The 19658-nt window shown below is 38.4% G+C and overlaps 2 protein-coding genes across 4 annotated transcripts in view; both read right to left on the bottom strand.

Annotated features, from left to right (window-relative positions):
• Positions 1-937: 937 nt before the first annotated feature.
• Positions 938-17508, bottom strand: RBP1 (retinol binding protein 1). Of its 2 annotated transcripts, none has more exons than XM_030495601.1 (4): positions 17363-17508; positions 16578-16756; positions 4417-4518; positions 938-1210 (listed from the first exon to the last, which is right to left on the bottom strand). In XM_030495601.1, exons 1-4 carry the CDS (start codon positions 17433-17435, stop codon positions 1157-1159), a joined length of 408 nt encoding a protein of 135 aa, XP_030351461.1. In that variant the 5' UTR covers positions 17436-17508; the 3' UTR covers positions 938-1156. The 2 variants fall into 2 exon arrangements, with proteins under 2 accessions (XP_030351461.1, XP_030351462.1); XM_030495602.1 differs by lacking the exon at positions 938-1210 and adding an exon at positions 3080-3947 and having other exon boundaries at positions 17363-17456.
• NMNAT3 (nicotinamide nucleotide adenylyltransferase 3) overlaps positions 993-19658 on the bottom strand; it is a 44239-nt gene continuing 25573 nt past the window's right edge. For both annotated transcript variants that reach the window (XM_030495600.1, XM_030495599.2), the window contains exons 5-7: positions 16578-19390; positions 4417-4518; positions 993-1210 (exon numbers count right to left, since the gene is read on the bottom strand). In XM_030495600.1, coding sequence (XP_030351460.1) covers positions 18981-19390 — 410 coding nt within the window. In that variant the 3' untranslated portion in view covers positions 993-1210; positions 4417-4518; positions 16578-18980. The remainder of the gene's footprint in view (positions 1211-4416; positions 4519-16577; positions 19391-19658) is intronic.

The raw sequence follows: 19658 nt of genomic DNA, 5'->3' as shown, positions 1-19658 counted from the left end.
TCATTACAGCACATCTGGTGCTACAGTCACAATATATATAGTACAGTTGAAATACCACGGTTCAGAAAGTTTATCATCCCTGCTGTACTAACTTTACAGTTTACAATGACTGTTTCTGAACCTCCTTTTCTTCATGTTAGATCAGGCTGACAGCTTTTCTTAACAGCCTTCATAATAACACATATTCATACAATCATACAATCATAGAATCATAGATTCATAGAATCATAGAACGGTTTGATGGCGCTAATCGTAGATCAGGTGTATCAATAGACTGAAAATACAATGATTTGGTTTGCAAATTACTATTACTGTAACTACCGATTCAATCAGAGTTGGGAACTGCCAGGCCAATGCTTTGTTATGCACTCAGTCTGCAGGAGAATATGAGGACTATGGTGGGTTGTAAAACATTCTGCAAATGATACAGTCCAAAGCAATGTCAGTCATATCTTCTGTATGGTATGTGTACATTAAATACAGTTTCTTGCAGTGATGTTAGTATTAGTTTCTCCAGAGTAAGAGAAAAAGAAAATGAGTGGGCAGATATTGGCTAAAGTGTTTAGGAAAGAATTGTCCCTTGGCTATGCTTCTGTAAGTACTGTCCTCCCAGACTATTGATCCATTCCTTTACTTATGTAGTTTCATATACTTTCAGTGAAGTACTGTTCCATTGGAGATGATGGTAAAATTCTCACTCTCTTCAGTGAAATCAGGATTTAAGTGCATGCCACATTCTACAGCTCTGATTTGCTTCACTACAACTACAGTTCAACACTTGAAAACAAGATTACCCAAAAGCCCCTTGCTAAGGCTAAGGGTGATTTCCATTGTAAGTAAAAAAGTCACTTACAAGGTCTTAAGCTCCTGTATCTTATTTTTTACCAAACAGTCCTATTTTGTTGTACTCAAGAATTACTGGACACACACATTTATGGTTTTTAGTATCTTTAATTGGCATTTCTAGAAATAGTTTTATTTGCAGTTATTCCTTTTAAATGATTTGATAAAAATATTTTATTCTAACTATACAGTTCAAATGTGATCTTCATTTCTGTGTTTGCTCTTGTCAGGGATGATGTTCATTACTAGCATTTGGAGATTTGGTGGTTAAGTGTAAATTCTGCTGTTCTTCACTTCTGTATCAGCAGTAGGCTCACTGCACCTTCTTAAAGACCTGCTTACACTTGACTCCACACACTCTTATTTCCTAGGAAGAGAAAATAATTTAAAAATACAGGTTTTATACAGGGCACATTCATTATACATTCACATAATCACAGATTCACAGAATCACAGAATGGTTTGGGTTGGAAGGGACTTTAAAGCTCACCCAGTTCCAACCCCCTGCCACGGGCAGGGACACCTTCCACTAGAGCAGGTTGCTCCAAGCCCCTGTGTCCAACCTGGCCTTGAACACTGCCAGGGATGGGGCAGCCACAGCTTCTCTGGGCACCCTGTGCCAGCGCCTCAGCACCCTTACAGGGAAGAGCTTCTGCCTAAGAGCTCATCTCAATCTCCCCTCTGTCAGGTTAAAGCCATTCCCCCTGTCCTGTCACTACAGGCCCTTGTCAGAAGCCCCTCTTCAGATTTCTTGTCAGCCCCTTTAGGCACTGGAGCTGCTCTAAGGTCTCCCCTTAAGGAGCCTTCTCTTCTCCAGGCTGCACCAGCCCAGCTCTCTCAGCCTGGCTCCAGAGCAGAGCTGCTCCAGCCCTCACAGCATCTCCATGGCCTCCTCTGGGCTCGTTCCAACAGCTCCACGTCCTTCTTGTGTTGTTGCCCCAGAGCTGGACACAAGATTGCAGGGGGGGGGTCTCACCAGAGCGTAGTAGAGGAGGAGAATCCCCTCCCTCGACCTGCTGCTCACACTCTGGGATGCAGCCCAGCACATGGGGGCTTTCTGGGCTCAAGCGCTCACTGCCAGGTCATGGGGAGTTTCGCATCACCCAACACCCTCAAGTCCTTCTCCTTGGGGCTGCTCCATCCATTCTCTGCCCAGCCTGTGTTTGTGCTTGGGATTGCCTCAACCCAGGTGCAGGACCTTTCCTCTTTGTCAGGATACATCACTCCTGAGCTTGCAGGAAGCAATTCTGGGAAGTTATGCACATTTTCTTATCAGGGACTTTGATAAAATAACACACCGAAAAAACCTTACACGAAGGCAATAACCTTATTGGCATATGTTGCTAGTCCCTAGTAAGAGAAGGTACTTCATGATGAATTGATGAAACAAACAGACTGAGTGATTTTAGTCAGGACCTGTATATAGGTAACCTGAAAGAAAGAGTGTGCAATAAAGCTGAAGAGATCTGCTGACAGTGACAAAAACCTACAGAGCAGAAGCAATCAGTACAACAGAAAAGGGCAATAAAACTCAAAAGGAAATGGAGAATGGTCAAATAAGTCACTCACATTAAATAGAATCTAAGGAGGAAAAAGGACTACAAAGTACAGACCACAGATGAAATGGAGAAAATAGGAAGCAATAAACTACTAAGGGATGTGGTACTACTCACTATGGAACTGTGGAAAGAATTAAATTAACACTTGGCTCATTGTGTAAAGTTCAGTAGGATCATAAAGTTATCGAAGTATCAATTTTTTAGAGGTAACTATCCATTGTATCAAAGGGCTCTGAGGAGTACAGGACCTAGTAATCGTAGATGCTCAAAACCCAGATAGTAAATGGGACCCTTGTACTCTATGTTTAATGGAGAAAGTTACATTAGTAAGGATCCAGAGAAATAAAAAGGACATCTTTTGAAGTTCATGAAATGTAAAAAGTGATTCAATTGAAATATTGGGGACTGGTCTTTAAAATACTTGGTTACTTCCTCTGCATGAAGTAATTTTGTACTGACTTTTGTGTACATGAGAGACATATTGTGATAAACTGTACAAGTGCCAATGAGCACATGGATGCCTGCATGAGCTGGCAGGTATGATACAGAACTCTTCACAGCCTTCTGAAAAAGCAGCCTCAGAGCAGTCGGGTTACCCTCAAGTGGCACTAGACACATGTTTGAGCAACTTAATCCGAATTTATGGCTTCTACAATCAAACTCTTGACAGGGTTAGGTATAAAAAGTGTCCTGGCCTGGAGGTCCATGGCTAGGTTGCATGACTAGAGCATCAGTGTAAGGATAGCAGACATCAGGGCTAAATAAATAGGTGTTGGGGACAGGAAATGGGTAGAGATAATCACTGCGGAGCTGGCAAGGCACAGAAACCAGGATGCCAATACAAATAAATCCAATAGCAACTAGTACTGCTGCTTTATATATGTGCAGATGAGTGCATACGTGTATGATCGAGCGCAGCAAGGTGTAAGTTAAACTCCTACGTTGGACACTGTATGGCTAATGGCAAGCTGTTTGCCAGCAGAGAATCTGAAAGGGCTGATGCTCGGTGTAACTTCGTAACAGATGGCACCAACTGTTATGAAGCTGGGAGGTAGTGTGGCAATACTGTATTGTGTTTGTGTAGAGATAGAGGGAATACGTGTACACAGGGAATTCTGGAGTCTCCTTTTCATTGCTTGCCCCCTACTTTCAGTGAGCCCATGACCTCAGCTACAATGTGGTCACTTACACCGTAACGTTCTCCCTACCTGCATTATATAAAGTATGTAGTTCAGGCAGTGAGATCTGTCATATACATTCTTTTCCCAAACTGGTTTCTGGGATTTCCAGTACTTCCTGAAAACTGCGTTTAGCAGTAACAGGTCTGGGGAACTTTGCAAAGATTTCATAACTCTGCTGCTGATTTGAATGTTTACAGAACATCCATTTAGACTGCTCAACGCTAATAGTACTGAATAGTGAACAGAAATGGAGGTTGGATTTTATTATGTCAGCAGGAAGACTGCCTTTTACCCACACTGGTGAGAGGATGCTATAAAGAGCAATGCGAGAAAAGAACAGGAATCTTCTTTCAGGTCCTATTAACTCAGACAGATAGAAATGATGATCTAAAAGAAGATGACATTTCAAAAACTTAATTGCTGTTTTAGTCCTCTAGGCTCTAATGCAGCCTGGCCTGTAATTATTGTAGAACAATGGTGTATTTTCCCCTTATGGCTTATTGTTGGATGCATAATTTCACCAGCTCCCATACTGCATATTTCACAGACTGTATGAAGGACATTCTGTTAAATGTCTTCTTCAGCATAAACATCTCAAACTGGTTTGTCTGGACAGGCAGTTAACACAGAGACTACTGCTTTGAAATCATGCAGTCTTTGTAGAGGGCATAAAAGCATAATGGCTCTAAATTAAATTGTTGCTTTAGAAACAAGTCAAATGCCACACCAATACATAATTATGTCAGTATAAGCCAAGATAACATAGCACACAGCCTGCATGACATCTAACTATTTTAATAGAGTGGCATTTAAGACCTGTCGTATGATCTTACCAGGTGCATTTCATCTCCTTCAATCCACTGGGTCCAACCACGACCTTCTTTTTCTCCATTCTGTACACAAAGAAGCTTATCTCCATCCCAAGATACAGTGGTCTAACAAAATAGACATGTTCGGTGTTAGTGTAGTATTCTCTGATATTATGATTAGTTTCCTTAAAGTAGAACTTCTCTCTAATGTAATAAATGATTAACGTATCTCACAAGAAGAATAATTGTAGAGTGTTGTAACACTTAGGATGAATACAAAAGAAATGAGCTTAAAGAGAAAGCTGCTGCCCAACTGCCTGTCAAAAACCTGGAAGGATGAGATAAAGCTGTTTAAATGCAAGAAAAATATGGTAAAACTAATTGCATAAGAGTGCACTCCTCCCTCCCTGCTGACAGTTAAGAGCAGCAGAAGGGATGTGCAGCCTAACATTGTATCTGCAAAAGGAGCTGAAAACTTGAGATTCACTTTGGTTTTTCCACTGGAAGGATTCCTCAGCTGCTCTACTTGAAAGAGTACCACCTCCTGGCAGCTAAGGATGAGCAAGGCTTTTGAATCCTGTGCTGTTCTTCCCTCATGTCTTAATCTGCTTTCTGTCATCGAGCAGAGTGGTTTGGAAGCATCAGCAAATGGGTAACTTGCCAGCATCCTGCTTTGTGTAAGTGTAGCAGGAGAGCTACTCGAGCCAGGACTGGCAGAATAAGAGTGAAAGTACAGGGCTGCAGGGTTTGACATTGCACTGCTGTGAATATTGGTGCCGTCCTGAGTAGTTCAGTAGAATTTGATTCAGAAAACTACTTAAATGTATGAGGGTGCATCCTACAGTCTTTACTGACAGTTTGCCTTCCACCTCTCCCAAAGATAAAGAGAAGCAATACTCTGTAAAATATTTAAAGAGGGAAAGGGAAGAGCAGCAACAATTTGTGCTCCATGAGGATAGTTTAACATCAATATTACCACATGGCTTTTAAACCAGCTTTTTCAAGTGGAGCTGAGGACTAAATATGAATTTAGTGTCTACCCTGTAAAAGTCTTCAGCCACTGCCTGTATGAGCAGTCAAATGTGGAGAGAAGATAAATTCTGATCTATCATTAAAGGAAAACTTAATGGATCCATCCTGTATAGTTTCTAAGAAGTCAGCCTAAATTTGTCATTCTGGGAACTAAACCCAGTTCAACATTGAAGAACTATGCAGCCCTATTTATTTCATTTCTGCATGTCACAAACAATTAATTCTTAAATGATAACCGTGATAGCCGCTATCTTTAAATGAGTACAGCTGGCAGTCTCCTCCCCTGGGAAGCTTTAGGCTAAACAAGCATGGAAAATGAATCACTACAAAGACTTCCAGCACAGATAATCATAGGCAAGGCATTGTTATTGATCCTATATAGTCTGTTTGCACCACACGGGGTCTCTGAAAGACAAACTCTTGTGTCCTTGCTAAAAATCTCTACAATTTGGAAAAGGCATTCACAAATTCTTCTGTTCACTCTTCTAAAATGATGTATTGAAACCAAGTAAGAGGTAACATTTTTAAAAAGCCATATCCTTATAACGTATAAAATGCTAATGCAGGACGGAACACCACATTTGGGTACAGCTCTAGTTGATGTGGTCATCATAGTTTAAGCCCTCTTCTATATATGTTTTGAATCCACACACATCCAGTTGGAGACAGAAGATAAAAAGTAATACTAGTCAAAGTGAAAATTGTTTAATTTGGGAGTTAACACATCTAAGAAATTCTGATGATTCGAAAAATGAATATATCCGAAAATGAACATTATTTCTACTGATGACTTGTAGATGTGAGGGATATTGGGAATGAAGCATTTGTATTTGCAGCTTTGTTTAGTAACAGCACTTACTTTTATCCATTGAGTATTAGCTCAGCGTAGGTTAATCATTAGTCTAGCTTAATAGTTAAATTTAGTGGGCTTGTATGTGAATTCAAAGGCAATATACCATGATAAAGTAAGATCCAACTTTATTAGTACTATTAATGTTCTAAGCCAGTTGCGGAAGTTATTAGTCTTGCTAATGCTCACTAGCTTACTACACTTAGGGGCAATTGAGAAATGTTGTAGCAGTGCAATGAGATGTTAACTTTTTCAGCCTCCAAGGGTGATTGAAATTGTTTCATCTCGGAAAACAACACACTTTCTTGTTTTCCCAGTCAAGATTAGATACTGCTTTTGGCAATTTGGTGATAACCACAAAGACTGTAATCCCACAGACCGTTAACCAAGCTGTTCTATCAGCCAATATTCTCAGCTACCATCCTCTGCCTTCCCTTTGAGACATATAAACACTGAAGGGATATGAGTAAATCATACAGTTTCTAATTTTTGTATATGGCTGTCTTGCTATGAAGGTCATAAAAGACAGACTATATTGCAAGAGAACATAATGTCCTCTTCTTTGTTAGCAGGAGCAACCACTTGATGACAGTAAGATTAATCAGTAGCACTTTTATCTTCCTTTCTTCAGGTCAAATTGTAATGACTCATCCAATAATAGACACAACTAATACAGAAGAAAGAAACTTCTCTTTTAACTCTTTTAACTCCATTCCAAATATCTCTATTGAGACACACACTGAGCATCAGTTGGGGTTGGAGTTGCTGTGGCCGTTATACATTGGCTGCTTCATATAGTCCACCCTTTACCAGCAGCAATGCTTGCCTGAGGACATTTCCAAATTTTTGGCTCAGAATATAAAAATAATAATAATATATATATAAAAAAAATCATTGTAGGGTAAATGTTAATAAATACAATCTCTTTTGTTGTATGTAAGAGCAAAGATTCATTTTTAAAGATTGGATCAGGATATTGCTGTTGTATAATTAAGAGTCAAGCACTTGACAGATCAGTAAGGCAGCTCTGTAAGGACCTTTAGCTGCTATTGTTTTCCTCTTCCAGCACACACATATTATCAAGATAAAGAAATGCTTTTTATGTAAAGCAGCTTTTATTACAAAAGGAGGCTTTTATAGTTAACCTTGTTTGCCACCATTTTGATAATAGCATTACCTAAAGTATGCTGGATTACAGAGCCTAAGCTACTGTCCTCTATCTGGAATGACTGAAAATCTTTGCCAGGGTGTGGCGATCACAGCATCCCCAGGCAGACAGTTCCTATTCTTCATCTTCCTCCACAAGCAAGAGGAGGAGAAGTAGATAAACTCTGAGGATACTGGAAAGCTGCAGTTTCCTGATGGCAACTAGATGAAAATGCAGTTTTTATCTAAAACTGAAGGCTCCTGCCTTTTTGAGCATCTTGTACTACTTGTAGGATAAATGGAAGACTTCATTTATTCCTTTCAACTAGGTAGTATATAATCTAGTTCATCATAAGCAAGTTAAAGTTTTGCTTACTTACTACCAGATCATACTTCAATCTAAGACAAATACTTCTTAGGTCAAATGCATATAATTCTGTAGGAAACTTCAGGAGAGTGATTAATGTCTTTAGTCAATAGTGTAATTAAAAATACTGAAGGAGCACATGAAAAGTTAATGGAGAGATAAATAAGAGTGAGGCTTGCCTCAATTTAACTTTTCTCTAAAATTGTTACCACTAACATTGCACATCTTTTGGATTAGATACACTTTATTCTTGACGTGTAATAATAGAGAATGGAGCTCCTCTGGGAGGTGAAGAAGCCTATGAAGCCCAAGAACACCAAAAACGTTCACATTATCTTTAGTTGTATGATATGATTTCTGTAGTCTTACACTTTTGTGTACTTAGATACTTTTTCCCTTTATTACCTAGCCATTTACGTATTTCTGTAAATGATACGAAGATTTAAACACATGTGCATAGCAACACCACCTTCCTGAAAATTAAAGCTAGAAGAAATGAAGAACTATTCTCATTACTGTTTTCAGTTATGAGACAGGGCAGATTTATTAAATGAACTATTTAGCAAAGCCAAACCAAATCTACCGACTATGTATTTGCACTTTCTCTATGTAGCAGTAACAGTAATAAAGTCTTGCAGAATTACAACAGATAGTATGTCCAGCTTCTAGCGGTAAGTCAGATTGACTCCCAGGCAGAGATGCTGACTTTTATGATTTACTGAAAGAATTATCAACCTATTTTATCAGAGAACTTTGCATTTCCCAGTGAGGTCTAAGTGCAAAAACATTTGATGCTGGCTCTACGCAATGTTTCTCATTGCCATGTTGGCTATTCCTAGTGTGCAGTTGAAGATACATAATGTATTTTACAGGTGAATGAACTAAAATAACATTTTTTAAGTAGCCCACAAAGATTTTTTATTAATGCTACATAGATTTGACACACTGCATTTACAAATACGAATTGCAGCTACCACCTTTCATCAAAAATATGTTATTGACTTCCCATCTGTAGGAGAAACGTATCAGCACCAGTTCTGTTTTTCTTCTACTTCCCTTCAGAGTGTGTTCTCTATTGTGCTGTAGCAAATGACTGCAATGCTCTAAATTAGCAATGACGCAGCCCATGCTCCATCTCAATCAGTAATTCTCTGCTTATGAGCATGACCAGTCATTTTACAACTGTACTTACAATTTAAGAAGGATTAAACAATGGAAAGGAACTGTTAAGGTCAGGTGGCATAGGAAAATCCAGCTTGAGCTGTCCCCTGTATTGTCTTTACAAAAACTACCAAAGAAAATAGCCTAAAATTTTTGGTCAATCATGGCAACTTATCCAACAAGATATTTAATAGCTTCTCAAGATACAGCATTTTCATCTGTACCAAAGTACCAAGTATCAAAGTGATTTAAAAAACTTCTGTTAGGTAAGCAGTCTGCAGGAAGAATTTTCATCAAATGAAGTCCTAATGGAATAAACTGATGTTGGTATCATAGACAAAATCTAATGTAAACAGGAAGGGGCATTCTGTAATGTAGTCACAACCTATGACCTATGTGCACTGCTAACAGCAGGGCTACAACCATGTTCAGGGTTTGTCATCTCTCCATCCTGTAAGTCTTCTTATTTCATCAAATCTCCACCTGGCATGTTGGTGACAACCAAATAAACTACTGAGAAAACAACAACAAAGCCAATAGAAAAATTAGTGGTAGGATTCCTGGATTTTATCTCAAGATACTATTGCTAGACAAAGGTTATACATACTTAGCCATCCTGTAGGTAGGTTGAATGATAAAGTCTATACCAACCCTTCTTTCCCTTACTAACTTCAGTTCACTCCTGTGGAAGCACTTAGAAATCTAGCCTCCCATTTCATCATTCCTGTTTTAGCCATGCAGCACCAGGACTCCCAAAGTTAACTCACAGGACACGGTTGGGTGTACAATACAACTAATCTCTCAGCTTGTGGGGCTGGCAGATGTGATGCCTCATAGGTATCTATAGCTAGAGGACTCTGAAATGTGTTCATGCCATTACAAACTTGGTCAGATTAATATGGAAAGGCAAGCTATAACTTGGGCATTCTGCACCCAGTTGACAAAGCAACTGAAGTTCACAGTAGTCATAGATGAGGCACTTACTTCTAGAAGTGGTATTTTGCTTCTATGATCGTCAGCGTCTCCACTGCTAGCAAAGAGACTTAGGATTGGATTGACAAATTTAAGATCAAAGGGTAACCTGCTGTCAGAGAGGATAAGATCTTAAGTGTTCAGATTCCTTACTTTGAATCCTTGTTCATAAGAGCAATGAAGACAAGCAATGACTAGAGACATGTTCCAGGAAAGGAAATTTGACAAAACTCCAGGCTATGCAGGTGACGAAATATGTGAGGAGGAGTAGAATCAGTATTTTGGGCAGTGCATAATGTTTTATTTCTTAGGAATGGTGGATTCTTTTTTTCTACTGAAATAAAATTGTATACAAATAATACAAAAATAGGAAGACTTGTGTATATCCTATGCCAGAAAAGAAGTACAAAACAGCACATCCAATTTGTGCAAGGATCAGAATTGATTCTAAGACACTTCCCATTTAAATTATGTAATTGATTTATCTCGTGTGTAATTTTAGCAAGATGCAATTGTACATAACACTAATGGTCTGTCATTCAAAATTGGATTGGGTAGGTCTGGTTCTCAGGTTTTCAGCTGGTTCTTTCTGATTGGACTTTCTGCATTCATAACTCTGAGCTTTTTAGGATTCACAAAGAGCTGAAAAGCCCATCCTAAACCACCTCCCCTACAAAGCTTCAACATGTTAGCAGAGGTTTTGTGAATAACTAGCTCAAAGCTTCTGATTACTCTCGGGTTTCAGACATGAATCCAGCACTGTAAAATTTGAAGTTAATGACTTCTTAAATTATATGGCAAAAGATTCAAGAGATCTCATTTGATATCACCACACAAATGTGCTGAGCATATCACTTACAGGTAATAAGCAGTAAGGCCGAAAGAGCATGCAGTGTGAAACAAGGCAGAAAAAAGGAAATAGCTCTTCTTTACTGAGGCACAGAGGCTGAATGAACCAGAGTATTACAGAGCCTGAGATAGCTCCAAGTGGGCATCTCTGTTCACCAGAGGCTCGAGAGGCTGACTGGAGAACTGTTCTTCCTCACTTACGGGCAACAGTTTGTAAAAGGTCAGAAGCATCAACATAAAACTGCATGAAGACTACCTCCTTTGAAGTAAAACCCCCCAAATGTCAGAGATGATTATTCCAATGAGGAGTTGAGGAATCTACAGTACTGCAAAGGGAGGGCACTGGATTTGAGAGAAGACTAATATATACACACAGTCAATACCATAAACCCACCTCCCAGCAACAGTAATTCTACAACAGTGCTTGTTCCAACAAAGGGTATGAGAAAACACTTACAAGCCAAAAAGAAAAGGACAGCATTTGAAGAGATGAAGAAACAAAACAGCTGAGTCAGAAGGATCAAGTAAAGATATATTGCTGATCTCGCATCTTACAAGACAGGAGCAAATTATTTTGAGTCTTCTCACCCTGGGGGGGATCCCTACTAAAATTTCAAGTATTGGAATGTTGTTTGTTGTTTTTCTGGCAGTAAAGTCTTCATTCCAATACCAACTCTAGACTAGCTTAACAGCTGTGAATTCCATTTGTGGAACAGAGGAACCCTGCTTAAATAGTTAAAAAACTTCATGAGCCATGTGATTTTATAACAGGGCTTTATTCTCACCTTGTAGCAGTAGAAATCAAACTATTTTGAGAACAACCAAACTTCATTACATTGTTCCTGCATATAAACCAGAGAGGAATGGTTTTCACATTCGGCATGTTTGTTATTTAAAACAGCCATGATCAGTTTCAAACAACTTGCCTCCTGTCACATGTAACAGAAAGACTGGTTTGGTGTCTATGAACAATCCTTATGTGGCTTAAACATTAAATGCCTATATATTCAGGAAGATATTTCATACGGTAAGATGTATGACAGATCTGATGAGTGATTTCTACAACTCCCAAACCCACCTCACCCCACCCCAGCAAGTTTTAACTATGACTAAAAGTTATGTTAGTTCCAATAATGGCACCCTAAATACCCATGTGATAACATATACTATATGGTTGTATTCTGCTTGTGTTCTATTTGGTTAACTAAATGGCTAATATGTACCATTTCCCCCTTTCAGTTTAAAATTCTTGCTGGTGTAGCTGTTTACCAGTCCCCCTTGTCATTTCCTCTCTGCTTCAATGTAAAAAAATTACCATGCCAAAGAGCACAAGGCTCTGAACTACTGAAGCACCCCTCACCTGCTTAGCCAAATATTCAGTTCTAATGCCACTAATGCTGTTTCCAGTTATCCAAGAAATTCTGCTGTTCTGCTATTTAGAACATAGCATCTTCCTTGTTTTCTTAAAACGGATCACTTGCCCTTAGTCTCTTTCAATAGACAGCTTCATTCTGGACAGTGTGAGCTAAAGCAATTCAGTCTCATTCAGATGCTTAAACAGCAGAGAAAAATTATAATGCAAAAACTTGCTCTGACTTTAGCAGCAAAATGAACAGAGAAGTAAAAAATTTAGGGAAGTAATTTTTGCATCTCTCAGTCTGCTTTGATTCACTGGGTGCAAAGACCTGGAACATGAAACTCCAGCCTTCAAGTTTTTTCAGTGAACTTTTTAATAAACTTTTGGCTGTTGTACTAAGCAAATACACTGTGAAGGTACATGAGGCTAACTCTGCATGGCGTCAGAACTTGCCCCGTTCTTGTGTTTAACTGCCACATATTTCACATTGCAGATGTTTCCTCAGCTTCACTGCTTAGTACCAATGGTGAAAAAAGAGGCAAATTATCTTGTGATGAATGACACCTACTTCTAGAGATGGTTTTCAATGAATTGTTGGTTCAAGAAGATCTTGCCTCTTTTGTGCACAGTAACTTTTTTCCACGGTAAAGTTTGTGCACATGAAACAAGGCTTTATACTTAGTGGAATACCCGAAACGCTAAATTAATCTCAACTAGACATTATAGGATTTATCTTTAAATTGAGGAAATTTCATGAGGAGACTGGAGAATGAAGATAGCAGGATCAAATACTCAGTTCAGGCAATACCAAAGTTAAACAGTTTAACTTTAAATGCCTGTCTTTGCACACTATACATCTGCTACACGTGACCAATTAAAACCATGAACAAACTCATCAAAGTCTCTTTATCATCAAAGAAACTTTATCACATGGTCCAATTCAAACTTCACACCATATGAGAAATAATATAATACAGTATTAATGTTCTAAACATCCTTCTACATCATCTAATGTGCACCTTGAAACATTTGCAAAGAATAAAAGATGCTTCTGTATATGTAAAAGTTTCATTTTACCTTTGTATTTCAAAGTGACAAGTTTTTAACAATCCTAAGTATGAACAAACTTGCAGAAACACATCTTTCATGAAATTGCCAAACAGAGAAACTCTTATTTAACTATTATCTAGGAGGCAAAATGTCTGGGGAAAGGCTCCAGGAGAAACACAACAGCATTATGGAGCTAAGTGAATGCATTTCATAAGAGACCAGGTTGTGGGGCAGCTGCTCCACGCACAAGCTGTGTGGAATACAGCTTCAGTATTGCTTAGAGCGCATTATCAGCTGTCTCCTTGCACTGTGATTAGTGATCTCTCACATGCACACATCTGTGTGGTCAACCATCCTCATCTTTGCTTTTACAGAACAGAAAAGTCACATCTTTACCTAAACTGTCAGGGCTTTTGAGTTTCTGGAGATTCCAAAGGAACAATTTTTCACTTCCCAACAGAAACAAAATCATAAAGGAACTGCTGTCACCAGCTGCTGTCACCTATACCCCTTAAGGAAACAGAATCACCTGAAGGCATCTGCATACAAGAAAGCAAGTTAAGGTCAAAAAAAAGACAAACTGAAACTGCTGAGGTTTATCCAGCTCAATTAACTCAACCTTCCAAAAAGTTCAGACAGGCTTCCAGGTGTGACCAGCCATAAAAATGATGCAGGGAGCCTACACCATCACAGAAGTATCAATTCCTACTGTCAAACCTTCAACTTACTTTTAAAACAAGTATCAGCAAAACTTTTTAGACTTCACTTACCAGAAACAGCATCCACGTGGAGTAATTGCAGTTACACTCTACCCTGACTCAAAGATATGTTTTACAACTGAGAGGCGAAAACAATTTCAGTGAATTAAACACAAGATGTAACCTGTTCACCACACCATTATTTTCACTGATATGTTAACTCTGGATAGATAATATATTCTTCATTAAAAGAAAAAATGATCTATACCTCTTGGATGAATTACTTCTAGGCTTATTTTTGGTGGTGTCCTGATGATTGCTCTGCTATATAGATTAATGTTTAATGTGTAATTTGTCTTATCCATGTTACTTTGTACTACTCATACATTGAGCTACTTGGATAAAACTTGCCCAGTGGTCTGCTCAGTCCACAATATCAATATCAATAATTGATTCATAATCTCTCCCATTGCACAGGTTGACTATTAATGATTAAGCCATTTATGGCATGCAGTTTCACTAGCTACAGATGAGAAAAGAGAACACCAGGAATGATATTCAACCTTTGCTTTTATGGTAGTTTTCTTTGTAACATCACTTAGGGAGTGGTCCAGTATCTCTTTTATCACCTTCATGACCCTTCTCTCACCCATGACTCCTTCTGGGCTGTGGAGTTATTTTGCTGCTTAACAAGTGCAAGTTTTGCCTGACATTACAGTTATCAGATTTGGGCTGAAATGGCTTCAGAACGACAATTTCTTGTACTGCTTTGCCTTTGAGAAAGCTGAGGTCTCATGTAGAAAGAAATCTTTAAAAAGAAAATGGAGCTACAGAGTATGGTATACTGCTAAAATGTCAATAGAGACCTTAACTGTACAGTTGGTATCTGTTGTTGCAGGCCATAAAGGGACATGGAGCATTTCTGGAAGCTTTTGTGGAGCCCTGTGCCTGTCATTCTTTTAAGAAAACAAACATTCAGGTTTAGTGACTCCACTTGAGACTTGGGGTTTTTTTTCGAATAGGCAAGAAGATGCTGGTACCTTCTGCTTCCAAGGCTGGGTAAGCATTTTGCACTAAACAGCCAATAAAATGTTTAAGCAGCCCTTGGGAGTAGGGCGAACTCGGTTCCACTCCAAACCAAAGAGCTGTTGTAGTGACTAGAATCATCTTTTGCTAATTTCTTCTTTCTGGTTCAACATTTTGAATTCTTCCCAATCATCCAATTTAGCAAAATAGAGTTGAGAATTTTCCTGTTACAAACAATGAAATATTTAGGGTATTTGCCAGGAAATGAAGAGTTGTGTGTTAAATCTATTCAGCATTTCAAAAGCAGGACTAAGCAAGGTCCATGCTTCCATGTCTCCTGAATCTGATTTTTCAGCACACTGGTTGTCTGACACATTTTGTAACAACTCATTGCAGGTCCATCCTAAACAGCCTCAGAGCACAAACACTTCTTTCTGCCACATTTTAGTCCTCCCTTACACTGAGTTTGATGGTATGTAAGTACAGATAACGCTTAGATGGAGACAGTTCTGTACACACACCACCAGTACTTCACCGACTCAAACACTGAGGACTTCAGACATTTTTAGTACTTGAGCAGATGTTTTGAACACTGCTGTCTTTGACAGTAATTTTGTCACCTAAGTCCTTCTTCGGGCTCATAACTGTTCAGTGGATCTCGACCTCATTATCCTGATTAAGAGCCTTCCAGCAGTCAGAAATGCATTATCACTTTCCTCTACAAATACACATTGCTTCTCCCTTCTGTGAATTTTCTATTCTGCACTTAAACATGCTTCTGCCCTCTGTAACGAGGGGTACAGAAAGATTAGTTGAGGCACTCACTAACTAGCCATTCTTTTTTTCTGATCTTCATCATCTTTCCCTTTCCTACTATCACCACAGCAAAAGCAAATTTGCATATCCTAGTGTTAGAGAATCACTTTTAAATGGCACTGTCATTCTAAGAATGGAAACCTATTAATTCTCTTTTACATAATTTCTCCTCCTGAGATGATTTTCTTTTCCTTATCAACTTCTTCACTGTAGGATATCACAGGTGTCACACTTTCAAACTAACAGGAAAGAACTTGGGATTCTCAAATTTTTCCTGTTAATTGGTATTTACCAGTCATAAGTTAGAAAATATCATCTCTCTGGCAAGCAAAAAGAGTTCATAAGGCAGAGTGCTCAGTGTTTGCTTATTGACAGTAGTAAGATTTGTTCTAGTAGACTAATAAACACATCTGCTCTGATAAATATACCCAGGAAGAAGCACAGCAACAAGAACAAGATTTATAAGCAATTTATAAGCACTTGGCCATTCTTACACATGGGGAACAGTGCCTGACCCTGCAATCAGCAGATTTCTTTACTGTAAAACATTAATCAGTGAAAAGATTCTCAAAGTCTAACATTTAGATGTCTTAGCTGAGAAACATCCCAGTATAATTCAGTAATGTTTCACTGGAGATAGTATTCATTCATTGATAAAACTGCTTTGTGCTACTGATTAAAATTAGCATTCCTCTCATGTAAAGGCATGCTAATAACTGTGTGCACGTCTCAGCAAACTGGGAAGCACAGAACTCATTTTAGGAGTAGCCACACAAAATGGTTTACAGATGTCATCTGTGAAAGGCCTCACATCATTAATATTCCTCTTTTTTTGCCTGTTGTTAGTGTTCTAATTCTTACCATGCATTTGCGATCATCCACCCCAGCTAAATCCTCCTCAAACTCCTTTCCTACATCAAATTCCATGATGTAGTTTCTAAAAGTGCTTAGCGTTTTAATGATCATATGATCCCCATTCTGAAGGATTTCTTTGTCAGGTTTAAGCAAGTTTGCTATTTTTCTTACAGCAACATTTACATCTGAAAAAGAAAAAGAATTATTTTAATCCAGAAAAGTCTACCACAAAAAAAAGCTTGTAGCTCTTGGGACAACTCAAACAAACAAAGATAAGTAAACATCCAGATCTTTCAGGCCAGGTTTCTCATCAGGAAAAAGCCCATAATCTAATTGTTTTAACTTAAATAAGTTAATGTTTTGATTTTCTGATTATGTGGAATCCTAAAAACCACCATTTGTATTTGACAGTCAATAAGGCCTTTGAATTTCTATAGGAATAACAGCACTTTACATCAAATGCAAACACACAAAACTGCATTAAGTACATTACTGTCTCTTTATTACACATAAAGAAAATTGTACTCTTTTTCAAATTATGGTTGTTTTTAAAGTTTGAAGTCTGCCACTTACCTCTTCAAGCTATGATGTTTAATCTCTGTTAACGTAAGCTTCAAGATGGAAAAAAGTAGAGGCTGCTTAAGACAAAACAATTTTGCATAAGGCAATTCTTAAAGTGCATTCCTGAAGAATATTTCTCAAATGTTTATGACTGTGCAAGAAAAAATAGATTCACATAAAGGCCAAGACAGGCTGCATTTATTGAGTATTAAATATAAAGAGAAACTTACCCAGGGCTTTCAGATACTCCTCAAAATTGTCGTTGCTGACCATTTTCCAGTAACCATTGAAATCCGCAGGCATTCCTGCTTAGGTGACTGTCAAAATCAAAGACAGTGTGTTGATTCTGCACCACACAGCTCACTACCTTTCTTTGTGGTAAGCTTGAACTCCAGTTTCCTTTATCTGTTTTTTAGCCCATGTAGCTATGCAAGTCCTTCTAATCCGATTATTGTTGGAAGTGTTGCCTTTAAATCCTTCCACAAGGCTGAACCTCTGAGATTTCTAACAACAGCAGGATGGCTTGATTTAAACAGAATGAAACATTCACCTTCTATGCAACTTCTGTAAGGGTACTGATTATCTGGATAACCATTTTAACCACATTGCGCTTCATTTTTATATAGCACTTGTTAAAAAACCCTGGTAAATAGCTTTAGCTTAGGATATTAGCCAAATCTATACAAGTGCTTATCCTGCATGGTTTTCACGAATTCCTTCTTCCTTGAATATGTTCCAGCTACCCTATGCCACCTTCTTTTCATAAAGGAATCACACAGAGTCTTTCAGTGAAAGCAGTTTGTGTCTGGCGTTGGTTTAACTTGTTCAAAAGCTCCTTAATTCTAAAGAAATTCTACACATGGAAGCTGTTTGGCCTTCTGAGGGCTCAGAAAGGACCACTTAGGTGGAAACTAAGAAGCTGTGGTTAATTCTGTATATTGGTAAATGCAACATCACTACTGAATGCATGCTTTCAGTTAATTTAAGCAGCACTGAAACACACAATAGCACTTTATAAAGATTCTATATTCTTTGGAGGGGTCTTCGGTCAGAAAATGAGATGGACTGAATCAGCAGAACAAGCAATGAACATAAGAGAAAGGATTTTTCTGGCCAATGTTAGGGCTCAAGTATTGATAGCCTTTTAGCTATTTTCATCTATTTCCCACAGCGTATTTTCAAACAGTACAGCTGAAGATCCTCTTAGATACGTCAGCCACTCAAGGGCTTAGGCAATTACTCTTATAGAAGACTCTGGATCAGAGAACCAAAGAAACCCACTTGAAATGTGGGAATGAGGAGTGTCTGTCATTTGTAAATCTGGAGGCTTAAAAGTGACATGAGTGCTGCATGCATTTATAAGTGTAGGCATCAAAGACTTATTTCCATCTCTTGTCCAAACTGTCAAAACAGAAAGTTATTGAGGGTCCTAAAAAGTCAAAGTTTAACGGTAATATATATTTAACTATATACATATAAGAATAGTTACAGTTCATGTTATTTTGCTGCTTCAGAACACATCTTTATCCTAAAACTAACTGTAGGATTACAGAAGTACAACTCAGAAAAGTGCTATGTTTGGCCCTTACGTATTGCTGGAGGTTAATATTTATTGTTAAGATCTCCTTTTATTTTCACATGGAAGCTGTTTTTTATGTATTTTAAGCTATGCAGCTGAGCATCCCGATTTCCTTAGCACTACCACAACCAAACCCATGAACTTAAAACACCACACAAATCCAAGTGTTTTTCAACTGACTTATTTTCTCCCCATTAACAAGAAACAAGCTTCCTCAAGAACTTTACAGGAAAAAACTCCAGGTCTGTCCACTTGACACACTACAGACATCAGTCATTTAGAGGGTTTACTCGTGAGCTATGCAGCTTCAGAGGCTGAAGCAAGTCACCTTCATTCTTCCGCTCACTCTCTTCTGTGTAGATATTATGGTGTGTGATGTAGGCTATAACAGAATCGGGTATGAGGTATTTTACACTTAACCCTCTGCACAAGGCATAGCGTATCTGTGTTGCACTGATTTCATTCTGAATCCATTCTTTCACCAGAAATATATTGTGCTGAAATTTAGATAAAAGTTCTGATTCTTTGATATGCTGAGCAGGATCAGAGCCAGCACGACTAACACAGACCAAACCAAACTTTTCCACTACTTCAGTGATGTGTTCTTCCTTCCAGAGATTGGGTGTCTTAAATGTCTGTAGAAAATCAGCCCCACAGAGCAGCTTTAATTCTGGTAGAACTGGAAAGACAAAAGGAAAGGAGAGATTTCTATACTTGCTTGGTTTTCTAGGAAGGTTATACTTAAAATTGGTTTCAATGCATCACTCTTTTTTCTTTAATCATTTATCTTTACTTCAGTTTTCTTCCAAAAGGTGGCAAGGAAAATTCAGCTTGGATTTTACGTGTCTGGTCTCAATTACTTTATCACCTACTTTACCATAACTCACAGCATATCAAATATTATCTGCACAATGTTAAAGGAGAATTACTCCTCCACTCAAGCAAGC

The sequence above is a fragment of the Strigops habroptila genome, chromosome 8, assembly GCF_004027225.2.
Source record: "Strigops habroptila isolate Jane chromosome 8, bStrHab1.2.pri, whole genome shotgun sequence".
NCBI classification, from domain to species: domain Eukaryota; kingdom Metazoa; phylum Chordata; class Aves; order Psittaciformes; family Psittacidae; genus Strigops; species Strigops habroptila.
Note: the sequence above shows the minus strand (reverse complement) of the source record. Positions and strands in the feature narration are given on the sequence as shown.

What these genes read in the sequence shown, in the direction of transcription:
- RBP1 (XM_030495602.1), bottom strand. Translation starts at nt 17,435, where the DNA reads ATGCCTGCGGATTTCAATGGTTACTGGAAAATGGTCAGCAACGACAAT. An exon ending in TGGATGATCGCAAATGCATG is followed by an intron (nt 4,519 to 16,577) that starts GTAAGAATTAGA and finishes CTATTTTGTTAG; the next exon opens with ACCACTGTATCTTGGGATGG. An exon ending in AAGGAGATGAAATGCACCTG is followed by an intron (nt 3,948 to 4,416) that starts GTAAGATCATAC and finishes TATCTGTCTGAG; the next exon opens with TTAATAGGACCTGAAAGAAG.